Source organism: Phodopus roborovskii, unplaced genomic scaffold, assembly GCF_943737965.1.
Source record: "Phodopus roborovskii unplaced genomic scaffold, PHOROB, whole genome shotgun sequence".
NCBI classification, from domain to species: domain Eukaryota; kingdom Metazoa; phylum Chordata; class Mammalia; order Rodentia; family Cricetidae; genus Phodopus; species Phodopus roborovskii.
This window is the reverse complement of record NW_026126599.1, coordinates 8,979,948-9,001,475: the sequence shown is the minus strand read 5'-3', so window position 1 is coordinate 9,001,475 and position 21,528 is coordinate 8,979,948. Positions and strand designations below refer to the sequence as shown.

The 21,528-nt window shown below is 42.8% G+C and overlaps 1 protein-coding gene across 1 annotated transcript in view; it reads left to right on the top strand.

Moving 5' to 3' along the window:
* Positions 1–20,905, top strand: part of B3glct (beta 3-glucosyltransferase) — a 57,333-nt gene extending 36,428 nt beyond the window's left edge. Inside the window, exons 9-13 of the mRNA XM_051205583.1 lie at positions 5,132–5,245; positions 6,247–6,346; positions 10,313–10,432; positions 15,232–15,376; positions 20,478–20,905. Of these exons, the coding sequence (XP_051061540.1) occupies positions 5,132–5,245; positions 6,247–6,346; positions 10,313–10,432; positions 15,232–15,376; positions 20,478–20,645 (647 nt within the window). The 3' untranslated portion in view covers positions 20,646–20,905. The remainder of the gene's footprint in view (positions 1–5,131; positions 5,246–6,246; positions 6,347–10,312; positions 10,433–15,231; positions 15,377–20,477) is intronic.
* Positions 20,906–21,528: the final 623 nt, after the last annotated feature.

Below are 21,528 nucleotides of genomic sequence, written 5' to 3'. Positions count from 1 at the left end.
AAATCTATTAAATTTGACTGAGTAAATATATGTATTTATTATACAAGGAGGCCTATAGCATGTACTGTTAAGATCAATAAAGGAGTTGAAAGGAGACTTTTATTTATCATAAATTTAACCTAAATTTAATATCTGGAAGGGCTCTGTGGGGTGATTTTGAAAAAATATCTTTGAGGGGATGGAGTGGTTAAGAGCACTGGCTGCTATCCCAGAGGACCCAGGTTCAGTTTGTAGCACCCACATAGCAACTCACAACCATCTATAATTCTAGTTCCAGGGGATCTGGCTCCCTCTTCTGGCCTCCCCTAAAGGGCACTGCACACACATGGCGTACAGACATACATGTAGACAAGCACCCAATACATACACCAAAAGTAAATCTTTAACACTGGGGAAAAGGTAATAGAGGAATACACTAGATTTTTAAAATTTTTGTTTTGCTGGAAACATATTTACATTGATTTAGTTGATCTTGAAGCTACCCTCAGAATAGTGATTATTTTTGTTATATTGATGGTGAGAATAATGTGGAAAGTAAGAGATGACACTGTAATTTTTGCTTTAAAGCATATTTTTCAGATGGTAGAGAAACAGAAAAAAATTAAATGTCTCACCTGTTGTATTTTTCATAATCCATGCAAGTGAATGTGTGTTCATTATGGGTTCTGAATTTTGAGTAATTTAGTTTTCTTATTTCTTTAAGATTGAGATAATTTTTCTCCCAGATAGCTATGAAATGTTTTTATCCTTGGATTTAGAGTTTAAACATTTTTTTAAAATTATAAAAACCTTAAGAATTCATTTCTGAATCTGTTGGGACTGAGATGAGAGACCTAAGTCTGAAGCTCTCACACGTGAGTTTCTATAAGTGAACTATCTTTAAGCTTCCATGCCTTGGTTTGTGAAGACAACTTTGTAGGGAGATTGGCTCTGTCTTTTGCTGGGTGGAAGCAAATCCTGCCTGGCCACTGGGCTCTGCAGTCTCCTTTAAAGGTCTAGTCCAGGGCTGAAGAGCTGACTCAGGTTAAAAACATGTACTGCTCTCCCAGATGACCTATGCTCCATTCCCAGCACCAGTGTCAGCCAGCTCACAGTCACCTAATTCCATGTCAGGGGATTTGATACTTTTGCCACTTGTGTATACCTACTCACATGCAGGAATACACACACACACACACACAATTTAAAGGTAATAAAAATAGTTCACTAAGTAATCTAACCACCAGTTAGCCCACAGATTGACCAGTTATCCTGCCAGTGGCAGACAATGCCATAATAGCTTCTCTCTCTCTCTCTCTCTCTCTCTCTCTCTCTCTCTCTCTCTCTCTCTCTCTCTCTCTGTGTTATAGCCATTCCCTAATCTGACCTTATGTTGACAGTTCCTTATGCTAGACAATTACTGTGATACCCTTGACTTTCTAGAGACAGGTGAGCCACATAGCACGGCCTCTTGTTACCAGAAATGTGGGGGTGTCCTGCTACAGTCGCCATATGTTACCAGGAAATCAGGATCCCCTCTTGGGTGCTTAGTCTCATTAATAAGTAAATTTAAGAGCAGATTTAAGCAGAAACCCTAGGACTGTTTAATTAGCATTTAAAAGAAAAATTCCAAGCAGGCAAACTATAATTCTTGGCACCTGCCTAGATGTGGGAGATAATGAGGAGACCATGGCATCTGAGTTGAGTGGGCATGGAGGTCAGACACATGATGGACAAGGGGCCATGCCAGGGAAGGAGCTATAGGAAAATTGTGAGAAATCCAGAGTACCAGGGGAAGCACACGTGCTCTAGTTAGCATCTGGAGGCAAAACAGCAGAAAAAGGAGAAGTTATGCTTTTCTAAAGTGGGCAGATCTAGCAGAAGCTCCCAGGGAGACCTATAATGACTGTACAGGAGCAAGGATTCTGGGAAGGAAGAGTATATTGTCTTATTAAAGGGATAATTATCCCTCCCACCTCTTCAACATGGCTGAAGGTGAACCTGTCTTCCTGAGGGGGTGGGTCATTCATTACCTGCCCAATTGGAGGAGACAATGGCATGTTTCCATCCAGAGGTAGATTCCACAATTTATTTATTTATTTTATGCCTGGTGCCTGTGGAGGTCAGAAGAGGGCATCAGGTTCCCTGGAATGGGAGTTAGGACGGTTGTGAGCCGCCTTGTGGATGCTGGGAATTGAACACAGTTAAGAACAAGTGCTGTAAACCGCTGAGCCATCTCTCCAGCCCCAGGTACACGCCATTCTTTTGGCTTGGAGGTAACAGCTCTTAGTGAGCCTCCAATGCTACTCTACCACCATTGACAACAGGAGGTCTCCTTGCTCTAGCCTGACTATACCTCTTGGATTATTACAAACCTCACTTGATAAATTGTCTTTGATGTTCATGTTGATGCCTGGCTGTGCTCAAGGCCAGTTAGGGGTTGGACAGAAGCTGTGTGAGCAGGTCTTCCCTTTGCAGTGGCAATGAGGAAGGGAAGCAAGGAATTGGAGGCCGCCTGTGACCCACAGCACACACTGGGTGGGGCCCCCATCAAAGCATAGTACTATCCAAGCAGAATACACAGATGGGGGCTAGGGTTCCTCTTTTCCTGATCTCTGGGGTAGAAGTCCTTGAAGGAACAAAAGCCAAATGGCAGTGAAGGGGAGGGGAAAAAAAAAAACAGATAAAAAACTATATTTTTGAAAAACTGAGAGTCGACCATGCTATTTCTTGTGGACCCACCTGCTTCATGACCTCCCATCACATCCGTGGAAGAGGATGAGGGTCAGAATGGCAAGGTTTAATGAACATAGAATTCATATCTTTATATCATCATGATGAACTGATAACAAGACCAACTTCAAATCTCTTAACAAGTTTACTTGTATCCCTAACCACAAAAGAGCAATGCTACTGACTTTGTGTGGATTCTGACAGAAATAGAATAGAAAATTCTTAGAACATAGCAATGTAGTGGCATCTTGCTTTGCCAGTGAACTTGTAGTGCTGGCCACACCCTTTGGGTGTGGTCTCAAGTGCAGACATGACCCATCATAAGGTAGAGGAGGGGCTCTCTCCCGGGTTGTGGAGAGAGAGCATCGGAAGGACAGAGACCGCATCTCCTGGAGCAGGGAGACCACAGAGGTTATTTGCTCCTATCTGTGTAAGTGCTGCCTTAATAAGCACCTACTTATCATTTATCTTGGGTCTGGTGGACTCATTTAAACCCTGCCTTCATAGCAAAAAGTATTTTACTTTTTTTTTTTTAACTGTAGGGAGTATTATGTTTTGACACCATTTGAAGTATGATACCCCTCAGTGACTTCTCTTGCGTTATAGGGTCTTCATTGTGTGATGTGAGTTGTCAGGAACCCTTAAGTGTTTTCTCTGCCTCGTTCTGCCACGCCGTCGTACGGTGCATACACATGTCTCACATTCCTGGAGTAGGCAGTTTCCGTTCATCACCATAGACGGGGTGTGACATGGTCTCCTGTGGCTTCTAATTAAAATCGTTAAGTGCGATTTCCTCAGCTATTAGCTTTTTCTCAGCTTTTCCCTAGGTCTTAAAAACAACACTATTGTTTTCAAAAAAAAAAAAAAAAAAAAAAAAAAAGGAAAAATCTTTCCCGCTGTGATCTTGTCCAAGGGAAGCAAATCTTAGTGACTGTATTAGACAATGTCATAGCTGCCACCTCTGATGAAACAGGCTTCAGGTACAGGCACACAACTCAGTTCCTTACAAGGCGAGGCTTGCATTAAAATGCCCCCAGTTGGAAGGCCACACTAATCGGACAAGGTGATTAAATATGAATTAACTGAAGGGAGTCATGTGTTCCCTCACTCTACCTGGCTGTTGAATGGCTGAATATGTTCCCGATGTTGTTTTGACCAGCCAGGAGGGATGGTTTTCCTGCTTAGGGGCACTTAAGTCTTCAAAAGCGAGAACTTTGCACACCTGTGTGTCCCTAACACTCTCTGGGGAAGAAAAATACCACCAGGACTTCCCTTTTGTGGTCACTGAATTGTACCTGGAGAGAAAAGGCCCATTTGCCAGTTTATAATAATAAATTCCTCAGAATCAGAACAGCCCGTCACTCTTGACTATGTTCACATTGATGGATTGAACGTTTATAAAATGTTCAAATGTCACTTGTCACACGAGGCAATTTTGCAAGTTGATTCATAGGGGTAAGATGGGTTATTCTGCTGTCCCTTAGAGTGAGATATGTCTTCCACTGCATCTAGAAAGATTCATACTACCCGTGCCATTGGGATTTCTTCCTCTTTTTTTTTTTGAATAATAAATTTTTACTCTGTTTCAATTTAAAATAACTCTATGGCAAGCTTCCTTGATTCAGTATGATTTTATTCCATGATGGGAAGTCCATCAGCTCATGTGTTTGAACATGTGGCCTAGCTGAGTAACACAAGTTCCAGGCTCAGTGAGAGACCCTGCCTCGGATGATATAAGGCAGAGGGTGATGGATGAGGGCACCCCAAGCCCTCCTCCCACCTCTGTGCTGACAGATGTGCACATCACACACGTGCACGCACACATGCCTCACATAGTGCATATCCACACATACATACAAAACACATTTTATATGTATTTTATTTTACGTATGTGAAGGTTTTGCCTGCATGAGAGTATGTGTACCTGATGCCCAAGGAGGTAAAAAGAGGGCATCATATCCCCTGTAACTAGAGCTACAGGTAGTTATGAGCCACCTTGTAGGTGCTTGGACCTGAGTCCCGTACAAGAGCAGTCAGTGCTCTCAACCACTGAGCCATCTCTCTAGCTTCCAAAAATATTCTAAGAATCCATTTATGGAGAGGTAAATGAAAGGACCTTTTGGAAAAAGAGAAATGATTCACAATTGATCTGAACAAGGCAGTATTGTGAACAATGCTTTATTACATGGGGGTAAAATGGATGCGTGCACCCGGGGCTGCCAGCAAGCAATACTTCAGGTAGAGTGGTCGGTCCCATGGCCGGCAGCAGACGACACTGCCATTCCCTTGGGTACTGGGCAAGCACCAAGTCTGGGGACACTAAGGAAGAAGTTGCTTCTCTGCAGGGTCATGCTGCCCGTGTCAATGTTCATTTCTTTCTGTGGCATGCCTGTGACAATCCCCTCCGCTGTGTTTTCAGTACCCATTGTAAAGAAGACGTGGGCGGCACAGGCAAGCCTTATCGAATACTACAGTGACTATGCAGAAAGTCCCATTCCCACTGTGGACCTGGGGGTTCCCAATACGGACAGAGGTGAGCCCTGAATTCTTACTATCCCCTGGGTTTAAAATCCCAGACTGTGTACATTCAGCAAGTCAGGATAAACCGAAATCTAAGCACTAGGATTTCTTATGTTAGTTTTTCTTTTTCTCTGTTTCCACTGAGCATCTTTACCTGTAGATACATACAGGCTCTCACATGGGACTTTTAGTACAAACAGAAGCTCTGCATTTTGGGTAGGATATGATGCACCCTAGCATTGAGCTCGTGACAGTCACAATACAGATGAATGGTAGTGGTTTCTCAACTCCACAGTTTGTCATGACCAGAACGGGAGGTGACAAGTTAGTCTGTCAGCTTCCCACACACAGCTTGTGTCATCCCAAGTCTCTGGTCTAGTTCATACTTTGACTTTCTGAGCACCTGGCACATTCTTGTAGTGCTCAGATATTCAGTAAGCGGTGTCTGTATTTTGATTAGAGTGTGCTTCTGAGTCTATCTGGTTTTCCTTCCAGATGGGGGAGTTTACTAGTGGAAAACACTTTGGTTTGGTTTTGGGTTGGTCTCATGTAGCCCAGGGTGGCCTTTAAAGCCACTGTGCTGGATCCTGCTGCATCCACCTCCAAGTGCTAGAATTATAGGCTTTGCCTTAGAGTTTCGGTTGCTGTGATAAAGCATCATGGCCAAACACCTTAGGGAGGAAAGGGATTAATTCAGCTTACATGAGAATTAGGGAAGGCTAATTTCTGGGAAAATTTCAAGTTATTATTGTGCTTGTCAGCGTTCAGGCTTTTCCATTACTTTAAAACTAAACTAACAGGGCTGGAGAGAGGGCTCAGGGGTTAAGAGCACTGATTGCTCTTCCAGAGGTCCTGAGTTCAATTCCCAACAGCCTTACAGGAAATTCATGCAGAACACTGTATACATAGTAAATAAACAAAGCTTTAAAATAAATAAATAGACTAAACAAACAAATAAATGTATGCTGTATATAGCAAATAATACACTTACAGTTTTCTTCTTACCTTTCCTAGGTCATTGTGGGAAAACCTTTGCCATTCTGGAAAGATTTTTGAACCACAGTCATGACAAAGTGGCATGGTTAGTCATCGTGGATGATGACACATTAATCAGGTAAGAGCCCTTCTCATCCTAGGACTGGCTCTAACTGCTATGGTAGGCATGTCTGCTCTGCGCAATGAGAGCAGCAGCAGCAGCGATGGAATGGTTTTAAGATCCTGAACATCTGGCAATTTGAGGCAGGTCACTGTCCCTCTGACTGCCTTCTGGCCTTGCTCAGTCATTGTTAAGGGGGAGAAGGCACCAGCTGGGAACCTACACACAGTTTATGTTAGAGAGTTGGATCTGAGAGTCTCAGGAGACCAAAGCTGTTAGAGTTTGCAGGACCTAGAACTAGAAACAAATGTCCAAAATGACATCCCTGGGCATCTGCAGAGGGAGGGCCCTCCTCAAGTATTCAGTACAATAGAATGTCTGTGTGTGGAAGCTTCTACATGCTGAGACAGAACCCACCAAAATGATGAGAGGGAATGGCAGTGGGCACTCGTGCAGGGCTGGGCATGGTCCCTGTTCTCACTGGGCAGAATGAGGCACCATAACTCGGTGACACTGTCCCAGAATTGATATCTAATTGTTATCATTAGTTATTATATTGTTAGTAAATAATCACAACTATTTCCAATGTCCAGAGGAGATGCATGGAAGGTATACTACAAGTTTGAAACAATCTTATAGACATGAAAACTAATATCAGGGATTTTTTTCTTTTGTTTAGCTTTTATTTTATTTTTTGTTTCTTGAGACAGGGTTTCTCTGTGTAGCTTTGTAGATCAGGCTGCCATCAAACTCACTGAGACCCTCCCGTCCAGAGTGTTGGGATTAAAGGTGTGCCCCACCACTGCCTGGCTATTATCAGGGATTTTTAAAAGCCTTTTGAGCAGTATTAACAGCAAGTTAGACATTGCAGAAGAAAAATATAGGAATTCAACAATATGGCAATAATTAATAGCCAACCCCCCCAGAGACTGCGGGGGGGTGTTATAAATAATGTTATTGCTTAAATATATTGTCTTAATGTTTTAATTTCAAGTTATGATAATTAAAGTTACTATATATTTTACTTTTTTTAAAGATTCATTTATCTTATTTTATGTTTGAATGTTTTGCTTGAATCTATGTATGTGGACCACATGCGTGCAGTGTCCATAGAGGGCGTCGATCCCTGGGAACTGGAGTTACAGATGTTTGTGAACCACCATGTGGATGCTGAGAATCAAACCCCAGTCTTCTGCAAGAGCAGCCAGTGCTTTTAACAGCTGAGCCATCGCTCCAGTGCCCGCTATGTATTTTCACATAGAAGTCTCAGTGTAGTCTAGCTTTCATTTCTCTTGGTTAAATATGTAGGAGCAGGATGGCTGCTTTTTTAAAGAAAGGTATCGTGTCAATGTTAAATTTCCTGAAGATGAGGACTTTTTCTGCCCCTAAGAGATATACAGTGGTGAAGGGTGTAATGTATGCACTTTCAGGAGAGTGTTTATGTGTGTGTGTGTTTTTATATATACTCAGAGGAAAGCTTGTGAACGAGACACTAGAGTAAATGGGAATAATTGGTTAATCTCGGGAAAGGCTATTTGGGGGGCTTTTATCCTTTTTTTTTTTCTTTTTTGTAACTTTCCTATAATTATAGCATGTGACACCATAATAGGGCAGAATGGAGCATCCTCTGGCATTGCAAGGTCTGTGTTCTGCCCATGAAATCTGCCTGCACTGCCAGGCTGTACTCGTCCACCAGGGGTGTGCTGGATAGAGAGCATGGACGTGCTGTTTTCCTACTTGTCGTAGGCTCAGAAGTGCTGAAATGGGAACAGATTGTTATGTGAAATGCTTTCCCTGGGCCAAATCCCCATAGATGGAGTTGAAGTCTATCTGCTTCATCCACATTCTTACTCCTCAGTGAATGTGAAGTGGGTGATAATTACCAGCCTCCATTTGCAGCCCCTGAGCCTTGCAGCAGGATGTTGAAAATGAGAATCATCTGTGTTATAAGGAAAAGAAGCCCAGGGGAATCTTAAATTACTTTAAGCTTAAAATACTGAATGTTGTAGGTGGAATTGATAATTTCACAATATGTGGGGAGAAGAGAAAAACAATTATTTCCATTTTTAAATTTTTGCGATTTAAAAAAATTTTTTATTTTATGTCTATGAGTGTTTTGCCTGCATGTGTGTATGTGTACCACATGCATGCAGTGCCTGCAGAGGTCACAAGGGGGCGCTGAATCCTCTGGACCTGGGGTTAAGTGGTTGGGACTTGCCATGTGTATGCTGGGAACCAAACTCAGGTCCTCTGCAAGAGCAGCCAGTGCTTAATTGTCGATCTACCCCTCTAGCGGCCCCTGTCTTTTTAAGCTCAAGAAATACTTGTTTGCCCTAGAAAGTTTGGGGGATTTTAGTCTCTTACAAACTGAACCCTTAGAAGTTTCAATGTGTGGGTCCTCCATTGGCAAATACAGTCAGCCTCCCCTTACAGATTAACTTCTCTGATGGCTTCTTGAAGACAGATTCCAAATTCAGTGCTTAGGATGTGTGTAACCTTCATTCGGAAGAGCAGAATGTAGAAGGGTAGTGCTTTCTGCTCAATCAGAAACTGCCAACGTCGGCAAAGGCCGTGGACTCCAAACATTCTAAACCTGCCTGCCAACTTGCAAGGCCTTGGAACACATCCTTGTATGGAGAGTTTGTGGCTGCTTTTGTCTTGTCTTTATACAGTAAAATCGCTTTCCCCACTCCAAGCTTCACATTTATTTATCTGTCTGTCTATCTATCTATCTATCTATCTATCTATCTATTATTTTTGTAGTGTCTAGAAAGGGTGATAGATCCATCATTTTTGTGTGTTTGGCCTTTTCTTCCTTGTCAACTCTCCCCAGGTGAGGGACAGCCAGTGTCTGGGAACCCTGCTAACCCTATTCTCATTCTGTAGTGTTATGATGCCTGTGTCACTCACCTGAGAGCCCTTGAGCTCATGGAGTAGGGTCTCAGAGGCCCTTTAACATGTTAACCCAGAGTCATGGGCTATTCAAAAATTAGTTTTAAGGATCACTGGTCAGTGTTCTAAGGGAAAATGAACACTTGCTGGTGGGTGACCTGGAAATCTCTAGAGTAGGGGAGGCATTTCTAAATGTTATCATTGGATTCCTTTTCTCTCCTTCTCCTCTCTCCCTTCCCTCATCTTTGTCTCCTTCCCTCCCTTTGCCCCCCTCTCTCTTCCTTCCATTCATCTTTCTTCTCTAGCTAATCTAGAACTCACTGTGTAGACCAGGCTGGCCTCAAACTCTCAGAGATCTGCCTATCCCTGCCTCACAACTGCTGGGATTAAAAGCGTGGCCCACCACACCCAGCTCAGAATGGTCTAACGCTTAAAAGCAGGGGAGCTCTTGCCTTTGTTACATGGACCTGTATGTTGGCTTTTAAAAGTGAGTTTTATGCCTCCCCCCCCCCAATGATCTGGTTTGTTCACCTCACTGCAGCTCTCTTTGCTGCGTTTGAGCATTCTCACTGGCCTCTGCTAGCTGCCACTGTTGACCATTCAAGGACAGGTGGGCTCCCAAAGTATTCAAGGGATTCACATGTAGACCATAGCTCATCCCCCGGAAGCCTTGTTGAGGAAAGCACAATCGGAGATTTGTGGGGGAAACCGTCTAGCCTTGCTCTCTTCCTGCCTGCCCCAGCCTGAGAGTAAACCCCCAAGCCCATTTGCCCTTGGGAAGCTCTTTTTTGCCCATCAAGAGTTAAAATAACCTTGTCCATTTGAGAAGAGGGGAGGTTTGAGTGACACTCACTTGGAAACAGCTTGGTAGAGGAGATTCTAGCCATCTGACCACCTTCTGTCGTTCACCTGTGCCTGGCAGGGCTGAGTTCAGGTTGGATGCAGGGTACCTCTGACTTCTTGCCTTCTCTTCTAATGTACAGTGTTCATATTTTTGGGGGAGGGGTCTTTTAAAATCCATTTCTTCTACACTTGAATTTCACCTCTAAATGATTTATTCTGAAGTTAAATGAGCCTCTCTTTGCGTCTCAGCATCTCCAGGCTCCGACATTTGCTTAGCTGCTACGACTCCAGTGATCCAGTGTTTCTGGGTGAGCGCTATGGCTACGGACTGGGCACAGGAGGCTACAGCTATGTCACAGGAGGAGGCGGGTGAGTGAGTGCGGTGAGGGGGTGGTATGGATACAGCCATCTCTTGCCTCTCTGTATCTCTATTTACCCCTGAAGGGTAGGGTTCAGGAATCCCTGTAGGTGCTCAAGGCCTCTAGATAAAATGTGACATTGGTGTGTGACCTGTGCCCACACTCCTGCAAACTTAAGTCCATTCCTGGTCACTTCTAATACATATTACAACGTAAATGCTATGGAATTTCCTCTTTTGAGGTGAGGATCTGAGTGTGTGGCTTCAGCAGGCCTAGAACTCCTCCTCTTCCCTCTGCCCCCAGAGTGATATAGGATAGCTAGCGTGTGCCATTATGCCTAGCTAGAAATAGTTTTTATATTGTGATCCTTACTGGATGATGAAAAGGATAAAACTCAATGTTTTTTTCCCCATCGGTGTTTGATGAAGTCTACGGATGTGGAACCCATGGGTGCAGAGAGAACTAACTGTAGTTTAAACATTGGATTTTTCTTTCTGCACATGCAGACTTGGCTTGCAGTGCTGAGGCCTGTTCTGACATGTGGACTTTTTAGGTGGAGGTAGTTCCTATAACAGAAAAATAAACTTTACATCTGAGAAATATGAACAGAACTCAAGAGTAAGGAATAGCTTATCCTTTGATGGAATAATATAAAATGCAGGTCAGCATACTTGGTAGGAATCTCCCTGGAGTTAATGCCTGATTCTAGATGACCAACTAGTTTTGACTGTCATGTTAGATGGGGAAAAATGCTTATAGATTTTAATTTCAGAAAAAAATAAATCATTAAACTTTTAAATTATCCAGTGCTTAATAAATCATATTTGATGAAAGAATATGGAATCTTAGATTTAGGCAATTAAATAGTATTTGTATAGGATATATAGGTTTTAAATAATAGCTAAAAAAAAAAAAAAAAAGAAGAAATCAATTGTTTTAGATGAAGCACCTGCCTGAACTCTATGGGGAAAGATTTTAATTTGATTTTTTTATGGGCAAATCAATCGAGCAGTTTGTCTTTTCTGTTATTGCTGCAGTCTTTACTATTTGGTATTAAGGAGGGCATTAACTGGTTACCATCCACAGGTATTCATGTTCACTGTGTGCCAAGCAGTGTCATAGAAAGTGTAGAAGCATTGGAAGGCTTTTCATTCCTATTTTATTTTGCCTGGGTTTGGAATGCTCCTGTCCCAGTCCATTTTGCCCATTACTGTAACAAAATACTCGAGCCTGCGTAACTTTCACCACTAAGAGGGTTTTCTAGTTTACAGTTTTAGAAGTCTAAAAGTATGGCCCTGACTTCTGCTCAGCCTCAGTGGCCGCCTTCTGGCAACGTCACACGGAGGATGGCATGGTGACTGGAGCAGAGCATGAGGGAGAAAACAGGCTGAGACAGGAAGCAAGAGAAGTCCAAGGGGCGGCTTCTTCCTTTCTGATAACCCAGTAGCCAGTCAAGAGGAAGCTTCCGCCTCGTTACCAGAGTGTAAAGTGCAAAGCCCAGCATGTATCCAGGTTCTTGAGCCCCACCTCCAATTTGGCATGCGTCCTTTGGACATTCTAGCCTCATATGTGTGCACTCCTATCCTAATGGATCCATGTTGAACTTGTTGCAATTTCCCAGAAACACTGCTTTTTCTTCTCTTTGAATATGGTCCCAGTAAAGCATCGCTCCCCAACCCAGCTTCCTATGTGGCCAGTTCTCCTTATAGATTCAGTCCCTGTCATTCTCCACTCCTGTGGCAGCAGTGTGGACCAGCCCCTGTGGTCGGGTCCAATGCTTCTCTAACACACTTGCACAGTGCACTATGTACTCCATTACCATCTAGTTGCCGATTTACTCTCTTTTTTCCCACTTAGGTTGTACGTTATTTGTAGACAGCACCTGTGTCCTACTTCTCATTATGGTCCCACTTTGTAGCAAAGGGACTCATTGCTTTTCAAGGTACAGAGAACCTGTAAATAAAGAGACACCAGACACTGGCATTTAATTTCCTCGTAGATGGCATGACTCATACAAGGTTTGGTTTTTTTTAAAAAAAATGTTCCTTCATTGAGATGCAGAAGTAATAGTCACACGGTGATCCCTCTAGTCAGTCCTCGAAAAAAGGTACAGACAATATTGTGTACTTTGCCCAGGGCCACTTAGGATTTTCTAAGAATTTGACTGAAGAAGTAATTGTTTTTAAACAGTAGGTTAGGGGCTAGAGAGAGGGCCTAGAGGTAAAGAACACTGACTGCTCTTGCAGAGGACTTGGCTCACTTCCCAGCACCCAAATGGTGGTTTATACCCATCTGTTACTCCAGATCTGGGGCCTCATTGGCCCCACATACATACATACATACATATATACATACATACATACATACATACATACATACATGCAGGCACTCAAGCATACACATAAAATAAAAACAGCTACTGAGTCATCTCCCCATCCCCCACTGTTTTTAATATTTAAAAGTGGGCTGATGGAACACTCAAGTGTTCTTTCCGATCAAGTTGGGATCAGTCACTTTCCCTGCGGTGGTCAACTTTATCCAAAAGACAAATTTTGCTAAAGCCAGTGTGTACTTAGTAAGTGTGAATTATCTAACGTATAAAATATTACCAACAGGAATTTCACACTTAGATTTTATCTGCCTGTAGTTGGTCTTCCAGGAGCCAACCACAATGAAAGGATATATATGTATATTCTCATTCTGCTGGAGCTGCAAAAGAAAACAAGAAAGTATTTTGGACACTTCGCTCACATAAGCCTTTCCCTCAGGCTTGGGGGCAACTAACTATAGCTAGCTATCTGTGCTGGAGTTTGACAGGGACCTGAAAGCATGTGGCCCTGGGGTCTCACTGGCCATGTTTCTTTTCTTTTCTTTCTTCCTTTCTTTCTTTCTTTCTCCCTTTCTTTTCTTCTTCTTTTTTTTAATTTTGCTTTTTTTTTTTTTTTTTTTTTTTTTTTTTTTTTGAGACAGGATTTCTCTGTGTAGCTTTGGAGCCTATCCATGGCACTCACTCTGTAGGCCAGGCTGGCCTCGAACTCATAGAGATCTGCCTGCCTCTGCCTCCCAAGTGCTAGGATCAAAGGCATGCACCATCACTGCCCGGCATATTTCTAAGAAAGGTCTTTCCAGTTTGCAAACTTGTAGTTTCTTAGTGTATGTGGTTGACAGGAACTTTACATATATGTGTGTGTGTGTGTGTGTGTGTGTGTGTGTGTGTGTGTGTGTTTCTTTATATATCATCTTATAAAGAACTTCTGTTTTTGTTGTTGTTGAGTCATCTGGCAGTTCAGCAAGACCAGCAGCACTGTCATCCCCAGCATTCACTATTGTCCCTGATGTTTACTCTGTTGTCCCCAGTGTTTCCACTGTCAATCCCAGCATTGCACTGTTGTCCCTAGGATTTGAACTATCGTCCTCCCCAGTGTTTGCACTGCAGTTCCCTACATTTGTCTCAGGCATGCAGCCTTTGCCTCTGGTATTCAGCAGACCCCAGTGAGGTAGAGAATCACCATTTTTAATCAGTGTCTTCCAACTTCCTCCAGTGCTCTGCTAGGTGGACTGGTGGAAGATCTTTGCAAAGGAGGATTTTCTGGGTTGTTTTATACCTTGAACACCTACTGTGTGCACGCATTGGGGATGGGAAGATGTGTGTGGATTTTAGTTCAGCTGTGTTACCTTTGAGGCTTTACGGTCTGAAGAGGACTTTTACTGCTGTGGGACCAGAAGGGAAACAAAAAAACTCATTTCTCTTTTAAAAAGAATTTATCACAGGACAGTAGTTTTACCTCGAGGTCACCAACCATAGAGAACTCCTGCTGCCAGGGATGGGTGCATTCTCTCCGCCCACGGCTGCTGTGGGATCTTGATGCTCAGATACTCTATTCAAAGCACGTATAGGGATTGGCTCCCTAGATACTCTGGAAGAATGAGTGGCTGCCTCTGCAGCACAGACCAACAGGGGCAGCAGCTAACAGTCTTCCCTCAGTCTTGGGCCCCCTACTGTCAGATGAATCAAGAACTCAGCTGTCAGGGGAAGCCCAGGAAGGTTATATGAAAACACTTTGCTGCCCAGGATGCTGAGGGAAGCATAGAAAGACCATGGTGAGGCTGAAGTTTCTCCTAGGAAGTAAGTCCCTGCATCCCAGGCCAAATGGTGTCACAGCACTGTTCAAGACAGGTCACACTGTGTCCACCCCTGCAATAGTTACTTTTCTGTTGCTGTGACAAACACCACAACCAAAAGCAACTTGGGGAGAAAAGGGTTTATTTCATCTTACAGCTTGCAGTCCATCATGAAGGGAAGTTGAGGCAGGAACTGATGCAGAGGCCATGGAGGGTTGCTGCTTACTGACTTGTTCCCATGGCTTTCCCAGCCTGTTCTTATACAACCCAGGACTGCCTGTCCAGGGCTGTCACTGCCCGCAGTGGGCTATCCTTCCCATATCAATTATTAATCAAGAAATGCCCCACAGACTCTTCTGAAGGCCAATCTGATAGAGGCATTTTCTTAGGTGGGTTCTCATTCTAGTTGATTCAATTATGTGTCAAGCTGACAAAAAAGCGAAGTCAGGAATGTCAGAAAAATATCACCTCATAGTGTTTGTTTATAGGAAATGCACATACAACTATCTACTAGGTAAGTAAGTGGAGTATGAAACTGTTCTCTCCAGTGCAGTCAACGAAGTGTGCCCATGTCAATAATGAGTGCCATTCTCAGGAGTGTAGCCTCTAACTGAGCCGAAGCCCCCCATTCAGGTTACCTGGCTCCATGGCTCTACTCTAACTCCTTTTTCTGTCTGCTTTCACCAGCATGGTCTTCAGCAGGGAAGCCATCCAGAGACTTCTTGCCAGCAGCTGCCGGTGCTACAGTAACGACGCTCCCGATGACATGGTCCTGGGAATGTGCTTCAGTGGGTTGGGAGTTCCTGTGACACACAGTCCCCTCTTCCATCAGGTGAGAAAATGTTTCTGTTCTCGTCACAGGGGGAGAGTCCCTCTCACTTAGACTGTCTGTTTCTTTCTCCTCTCACTTTTGGAAATAATATTAAGGACTAGGAAAAGTTCCACGGGGGAACGTTCTTTTTATTTTCAGGCATGTGTATGTGTTTTGCTTGTGTGTGTGTGTGTTGTATGTGCCTATGCCCACAGAGTTCAGAAAACAGCATCCTATCCTGTGAACTCAGAGTTATGGATGGTTGGGAGCTGCTGTGTGGTTTCTGGGAACTGAACTTGGGTCCTCTGGGAGAGCAGCCAGTGCTCTTAACCGCGGAGACATCTCTTCACCCCTCCCAGGAGAGAGGTCCTTACCAGATCTTGTACTTTTCATGTGCATCCTAAAGATGAGGCAACAATGCCTAGAAAACCAAGTGGCATTGGACCAGTGGGCTTGCAGGTAGCACTAGGAAGCACACATTTCCTCCCTTTCCTCCCCTCATTCCTCCTCCCCTCCGCTCCTCTCTTCTCTCCCCTTCCCTCTCCTCTGCTTCTCTTTTCTCCTTTGGGAAGAGAGACAGAGATATATCAATATATCATTTCCCGGGGGACAGGAAATGAGAACCCATGGATGTCAGCCAGAATTGCTGACCTTGATAGGAAACAAGAACTTATGTCTTTTCAGGCTGGATGCTATCAGGTAGATGTAAGTTTATGGTATCCTCGGTTTTTATTTTGACTTGTTGAGTTTTTATGGCTTCTCTCCTTGGTTTACTTTAAACAGGTGACTAAAGTCCACTAAATGTCAAGGTGGTGTCTGACTGTATTTCCCAGATTATAGAAAACCAATAAAATGATTACATTAGCCAATAAAAGGATAAGATGGCATTTATAGGCGTGATGGTTTTTATAAATTCTTGATATGAATTTCAGAGTTGAAAAGGGGAATTCTTCTCAATAATTTTAGTAATATTTTAAGAACCTTAGTCAACTAGTGTTCTAAAAATTATATATATGTATATATAAAAATTTATATATATGTATATATAATTTATAATTCACATCCATTTAATGTACATATGTCCTTTATAAGAGCTATGAAGCCTTTTGAAATTTGAATATGGACACATGTAAATTTTAAGTCCCACCATATATCCTAAATACAGCCTCTGTGCTTTTTAAATTATTTAAAATTATTATTACTATAATGTATATGAGTGTTTTGCCTGCACGTGTGTCTGTGCTCTACCTGTGTGCAGTACCTCAGAGGCCAGAAGAGGGCGGTGGATCCCTAGGAACTGGAGTTACAGATGGTAGTGAGCCACCATCTAGGTGCTGGGGATTGAACCTATGTCCTCTGCAAGAGCATCACGTCCTCTTAACCACTGAGCTATCTCTCCAACCCCTACCTCTGAGTCTCTCTCTCTCTCTCTCTCTCTCTCTCTCTCTCTCTCTCTCTCTCTCTCTCTCCCTGTTTTTTCTAAAGCAATAAGTAGCAAATATTAGCACGGCACTATAGAAAATTGAACGTGGCAGAATTTCACTATAGAAAAACAACTCGAACAAAGCATTGGCAACAGAGATAGAAACCATATTGGTATCTGGGAAAACACAAGGAGGTTAGGAATAAACCTTTGAAAAAGGAAGCCCACAGGAACCCCACTCCTGACCCCCCCCCCAGGGGAAGGCACAGGAAGCTCACAGGAACCCCACTCCTGGTCCCCAGGGGAAGGCTCATATGCACCCATACCTCAGAAGTCTTTCCCGTTTAAGTCAGTGTCTTATGCTATCTTTACGATAACTCAGAAAGTGAATTATGCTCTGTCCCTCCCTCTCAGATTCTATGTTATGATGTTTTATGTCACAACGCTTCACTCCTGGAAAAATAATTAAAACTGTTTGGGTATAAGGGAAGTAATTTATCAAGATTAATTAAATTTTTCTATTGAAGCCCCTTCCTCCTAGGATAAAATACATTAGTCAATAAAATCATAAGAAAGAGAGAGGGAAAGATAATGTTAATCGCTAAGTGAAAGTACTTTGAAGATAATTCAGAAATGATTATGCCTTTAGAATTATGTGTCAGTCCTCATGGTGTTTTCTCTAATCTACTCCCCATGGTAACCCTGAACCCGATGTGAAGCTACAGAGTGTGTTCATAACCTGTGCCGAAACTGGCATTGCTATATCTGCTGTCTTCAGCATCTTTCCGCATGTGATTGGATTCTAGGAGGGTTTTTCATTTGCAGGGACTGAACCAAGATCTCCACACTTTATTCGTGCTGAGAGAATCTAAGATGGTGTGCCCACACCTCAGATTCCCGCTATGTGAGAGATGGAGAGAGGGTCTTGGTGGCAGCACTGGCCAGGCTACCTTCTGTTTCTGTCAGGGCATATCACTATGGAATCACATAGATTTAAAAGGGGGCTATAAGGAATTTCTAGATCACCTCTTCCAAAATCTTATTTCACTAGTGGATATGACAATACGCAGTGGTCAGTAAATTCTCTGCAAAAAATACAAATATTAAACTGGACAAGGATTTGTAAAAATAAGTAATGATTTCAGGACTCTGGACATCAAGTAAAAGCTAGCAATAAATTGACAAACACTGATTTCTCTCCCCCCCAAAAAAACCACCTGCTATGTGTATTTTTGAATATGAATAATGGGATACAAGTTCTTCATGCCCAAGTCCCTGCCATTCTGCCTTTTCCCTACCCTTTCAGCTTGGCTACAAAGAACATTATTTTTACCTGTACCTCACTGGAATAAATAAAAGCTTTGCTTCAAGAAGAGATGATGTGGCTTGGGGTGGGGGAACAGATGAAAACATACAAATATGTCAGCCAAAATGGTCCGTTTTGACATGGAGCAAACAAAAATAGGCCCCATCTCCACTGCTATCCCCATAGATCAGTGTCTCGCTCAGCTATCACTAGAGAAGCGTGTTGTTATTCTTGCAGAGGACCCAGGTTTGGTTCCCAGCACCCGGCTCACAATCATCTATAATGCCCATTGCAGGGATCCAGTGCTTTCTTCTGACCTCCAATGGCACCAGGCATGCATGTGACACACATACATATACATATATGCAAACACTCATACACGTAAAGTAAAAGAATCTAAAAAAAAAAAGTGTTACATACCATTTTTAAAATGAAGACAGTTTTAATAGTATAAGGTAGTTTGCCACATAAAACAAATTGCTATATAAAATTTATAGGCAAATTAAAGATTTGCCTGACAGAAACTGGATACTTTGATTAATGCAAACAAGAACATGCCTGGTTTCCATTTTCCTTTGAACACTGTAGCTTTTGTCCTATATCTTGTCATTTTAGGGCATGTCTAATTCTGCCTGTCTTTCATTTTCTGAGTTGTAGAGAATTTGAACGGTGATGATATTAAACCTTTTTAATTTTTCTTAGGTCTAGTTCTTATTTTCATTTGTATGTCTAGACCAGGATTACACTGCCTTTCGATACAGTGAACTGATGTTTTCCTTCTTTGAAAGCTGTCACCTGGATATGTTGAAGTAGTAGGTGGCCAGGCTCTGAGAACACTTTGCCTCAGCTCCTGAATAATCCATGCCTGGTGGTTTCTCAGAAGAGACTCTGTAAATAAGTTTTTCTTCCTTTTTGTTGTTGTTGTTATTGTTTTTAACCAAAACTTATATCACACACCGAAGACTTGAATGAATCATGGAGGAAACCTTTTGTGTTTATTACCATGCTGGGACAGTTTCCCAGAAGCCAAGTGTGGGACACAGGCATAGAAAGTAAAACATTTGAGAAATTTATTAGAGAAAATAAGGCAATGAATATGGAATCTGAGGGAAAGTAGTAGAAAATATGTCCCTTCTCGCTTTAAGGGTCCCATTGTCACTATCAAATATTAAGGCAAAATAGTTGCAATATGGGTCAACGTTTATCTTGGACCAATTGTTGTGGCATGCATTTTAAATCCCAGCATTCAAGGCCAGCCTACTTTACATAGGGACTTCTAGGCTATCTTGGGCTATATAGAGAGATTCTGTCTAATAGCAAAGCAAAGCAAAATGTTATTCTGAAATAATAATTTGAAAGATTTACCTTTACTTATTGAGTGTGTGGATGAAAGATGCCATCACAGGGGCCATGCGATGGTCAGGTGAGAATTTGCTAGAATCAGTTCTCCCTGTTCCAACATGTGGGCTCAAAGGAGGATGGATCCAGATCCTCAGGCTAGACATCAATCACCTTCACCTGCTGAGCTAATCACAATGTTTTTCTATTGATAATTTTTTTTTCATACAGTACATTCTGAGTACAGTCACCCCACAATTCCTCCCAGGTCCTCTCTATCTCCCCACCCTTTCTTTCTCTGCAAAGGGATCTAAAAACAACAACAACAAAAATAAGATAAAGTAACAAACAAACAGGAAAAAAAAAAGAGCTGAAGGAAAGCACAGGAGATGCATGCAGATGTAGATATACGTATATTTGCACACACAGATGTCTCATAAACACACAAAATGGGAAAACATAGTATATAAGCAAAAGACCTGTAAAGGAAACAAACAGCCCAGACATAGCATTGAAACAAAAACAAACAAACAATAACTCTCTAAAAATAGCAATGGGTTCATTTTGTGTTGACCATCTTACCATCTTCTGTTGGGCATGGAGCCTACCCTTAAGTGGGTTTTGTATACCCAGTGAGACTCCTTTGGAGAAAACTAATTTTTTCTTTTCAAGCACTTATCAGTTGGAGATAACTTCTGGACCAGGGGAGGGAGCCTGTGCCCACTCCCTCCCTCGCACTGGAACCCTATCTGGCTTAGACCTATGCAGGTCCTGAGCATGCTGCCTGGGCTTTTGTGAGGGCATTGGTCCTGCTGTGGTTAGATGGCTTTGTTTCCTTGGTGTCTTCCCTCCCCATTGACGCTTACACGTTCTGCCTCCTCTTTTGAAGAGTTCCTTGAGCCCTGAGGGGAGGGATTTGATGGAGGCATCCCATTTGGGACTGAGTTCTCCAAGGTCTCTCTGTATTGTCCAGTTGTGGATTGTCTGTATTTGCAGGAGGGATGAGCCAATCACTCTAATCCCCAGGAAACTGTAACTCTCTGTTCTTTGTACAGGCTCGGCCAGTAGATTACCCAAAGGACTACCTCTCCCATCAGATCCCTATATCATTTCACAAACACTGGCACATTGACCCAGTGAAGGTGTATCTCACGTGGCTGGCACCCAGTGAGGAAGACAGCTCCACACAGGAGACACAGAAGGATCCAAGAGAAGAATTATAGAACAGAGCCTGGGGGAGCAGATAAAGAGATGCATTCCATCGGCTGAGCTGTGCTCCAGCTGCTTGTGTATGCCACGTGAAATAGACACTTCTCAGCCTTCTTGAACATGGGTGGACTCAAAGGGGAGACTGGGGGAAATCACTTGTTTTGATTTTTGTCGTTATTGTAACAGTGATTAATTACTGTACTTTTTTTTTGGGGGGGGATGTGACTCAACATCTTTGTTACTGTCACAGGAAATAAATGGTACCTGAATTTTCTTCATTTTTTTTTTCATTGTAATGGATATTCTAATACAAGAACGTGACTGGCTGTGATGTTATGTAAGCATTGAGTCTTTTGACATGGATATTGCCAGTGGGATGAACCTTTAAACCAGTAATTCTCAATCTGTGGGTTACGGGCCCCTTTGGGGTTAAAATGACCCTTTCACAGGGGTCACCTAAGACCTTACTTACCTTACAATTCAAAATAGTAGCAAAATTACAGTTAGGGTGTAGCAAATGAAAATAATATTATGACTGGAGGTCAGCATTAGGAAGATTGAGAACTGTTGCTTTAAAGAGTCCTATTGATGATGAAAATTAGTTCCCAGGAACTCAGTAGGAATGAGGTACTGAGGCTGATTCATAAATGTGAAATCCCGGGCTACACAATCATGGCTGTTGTGTTTTACCTTCTCTGCTGGTGGCACCCCAGAAACAGATTCAAGGCCATCTGCTGAAGTTCCTGCTCCCTTTGAAGCATGCATTGGTACCATCCTTCCGGAAGCCCCTTCCTGGAGTGAGTGTACAGAGTTCGCCAGGAGTTAGGATGCTGGGTCCACAGGTCTCTTCTGTGTCAGCAAACCTGGTGGAAATCAGGTGGGAGTCTCAGGCTATAA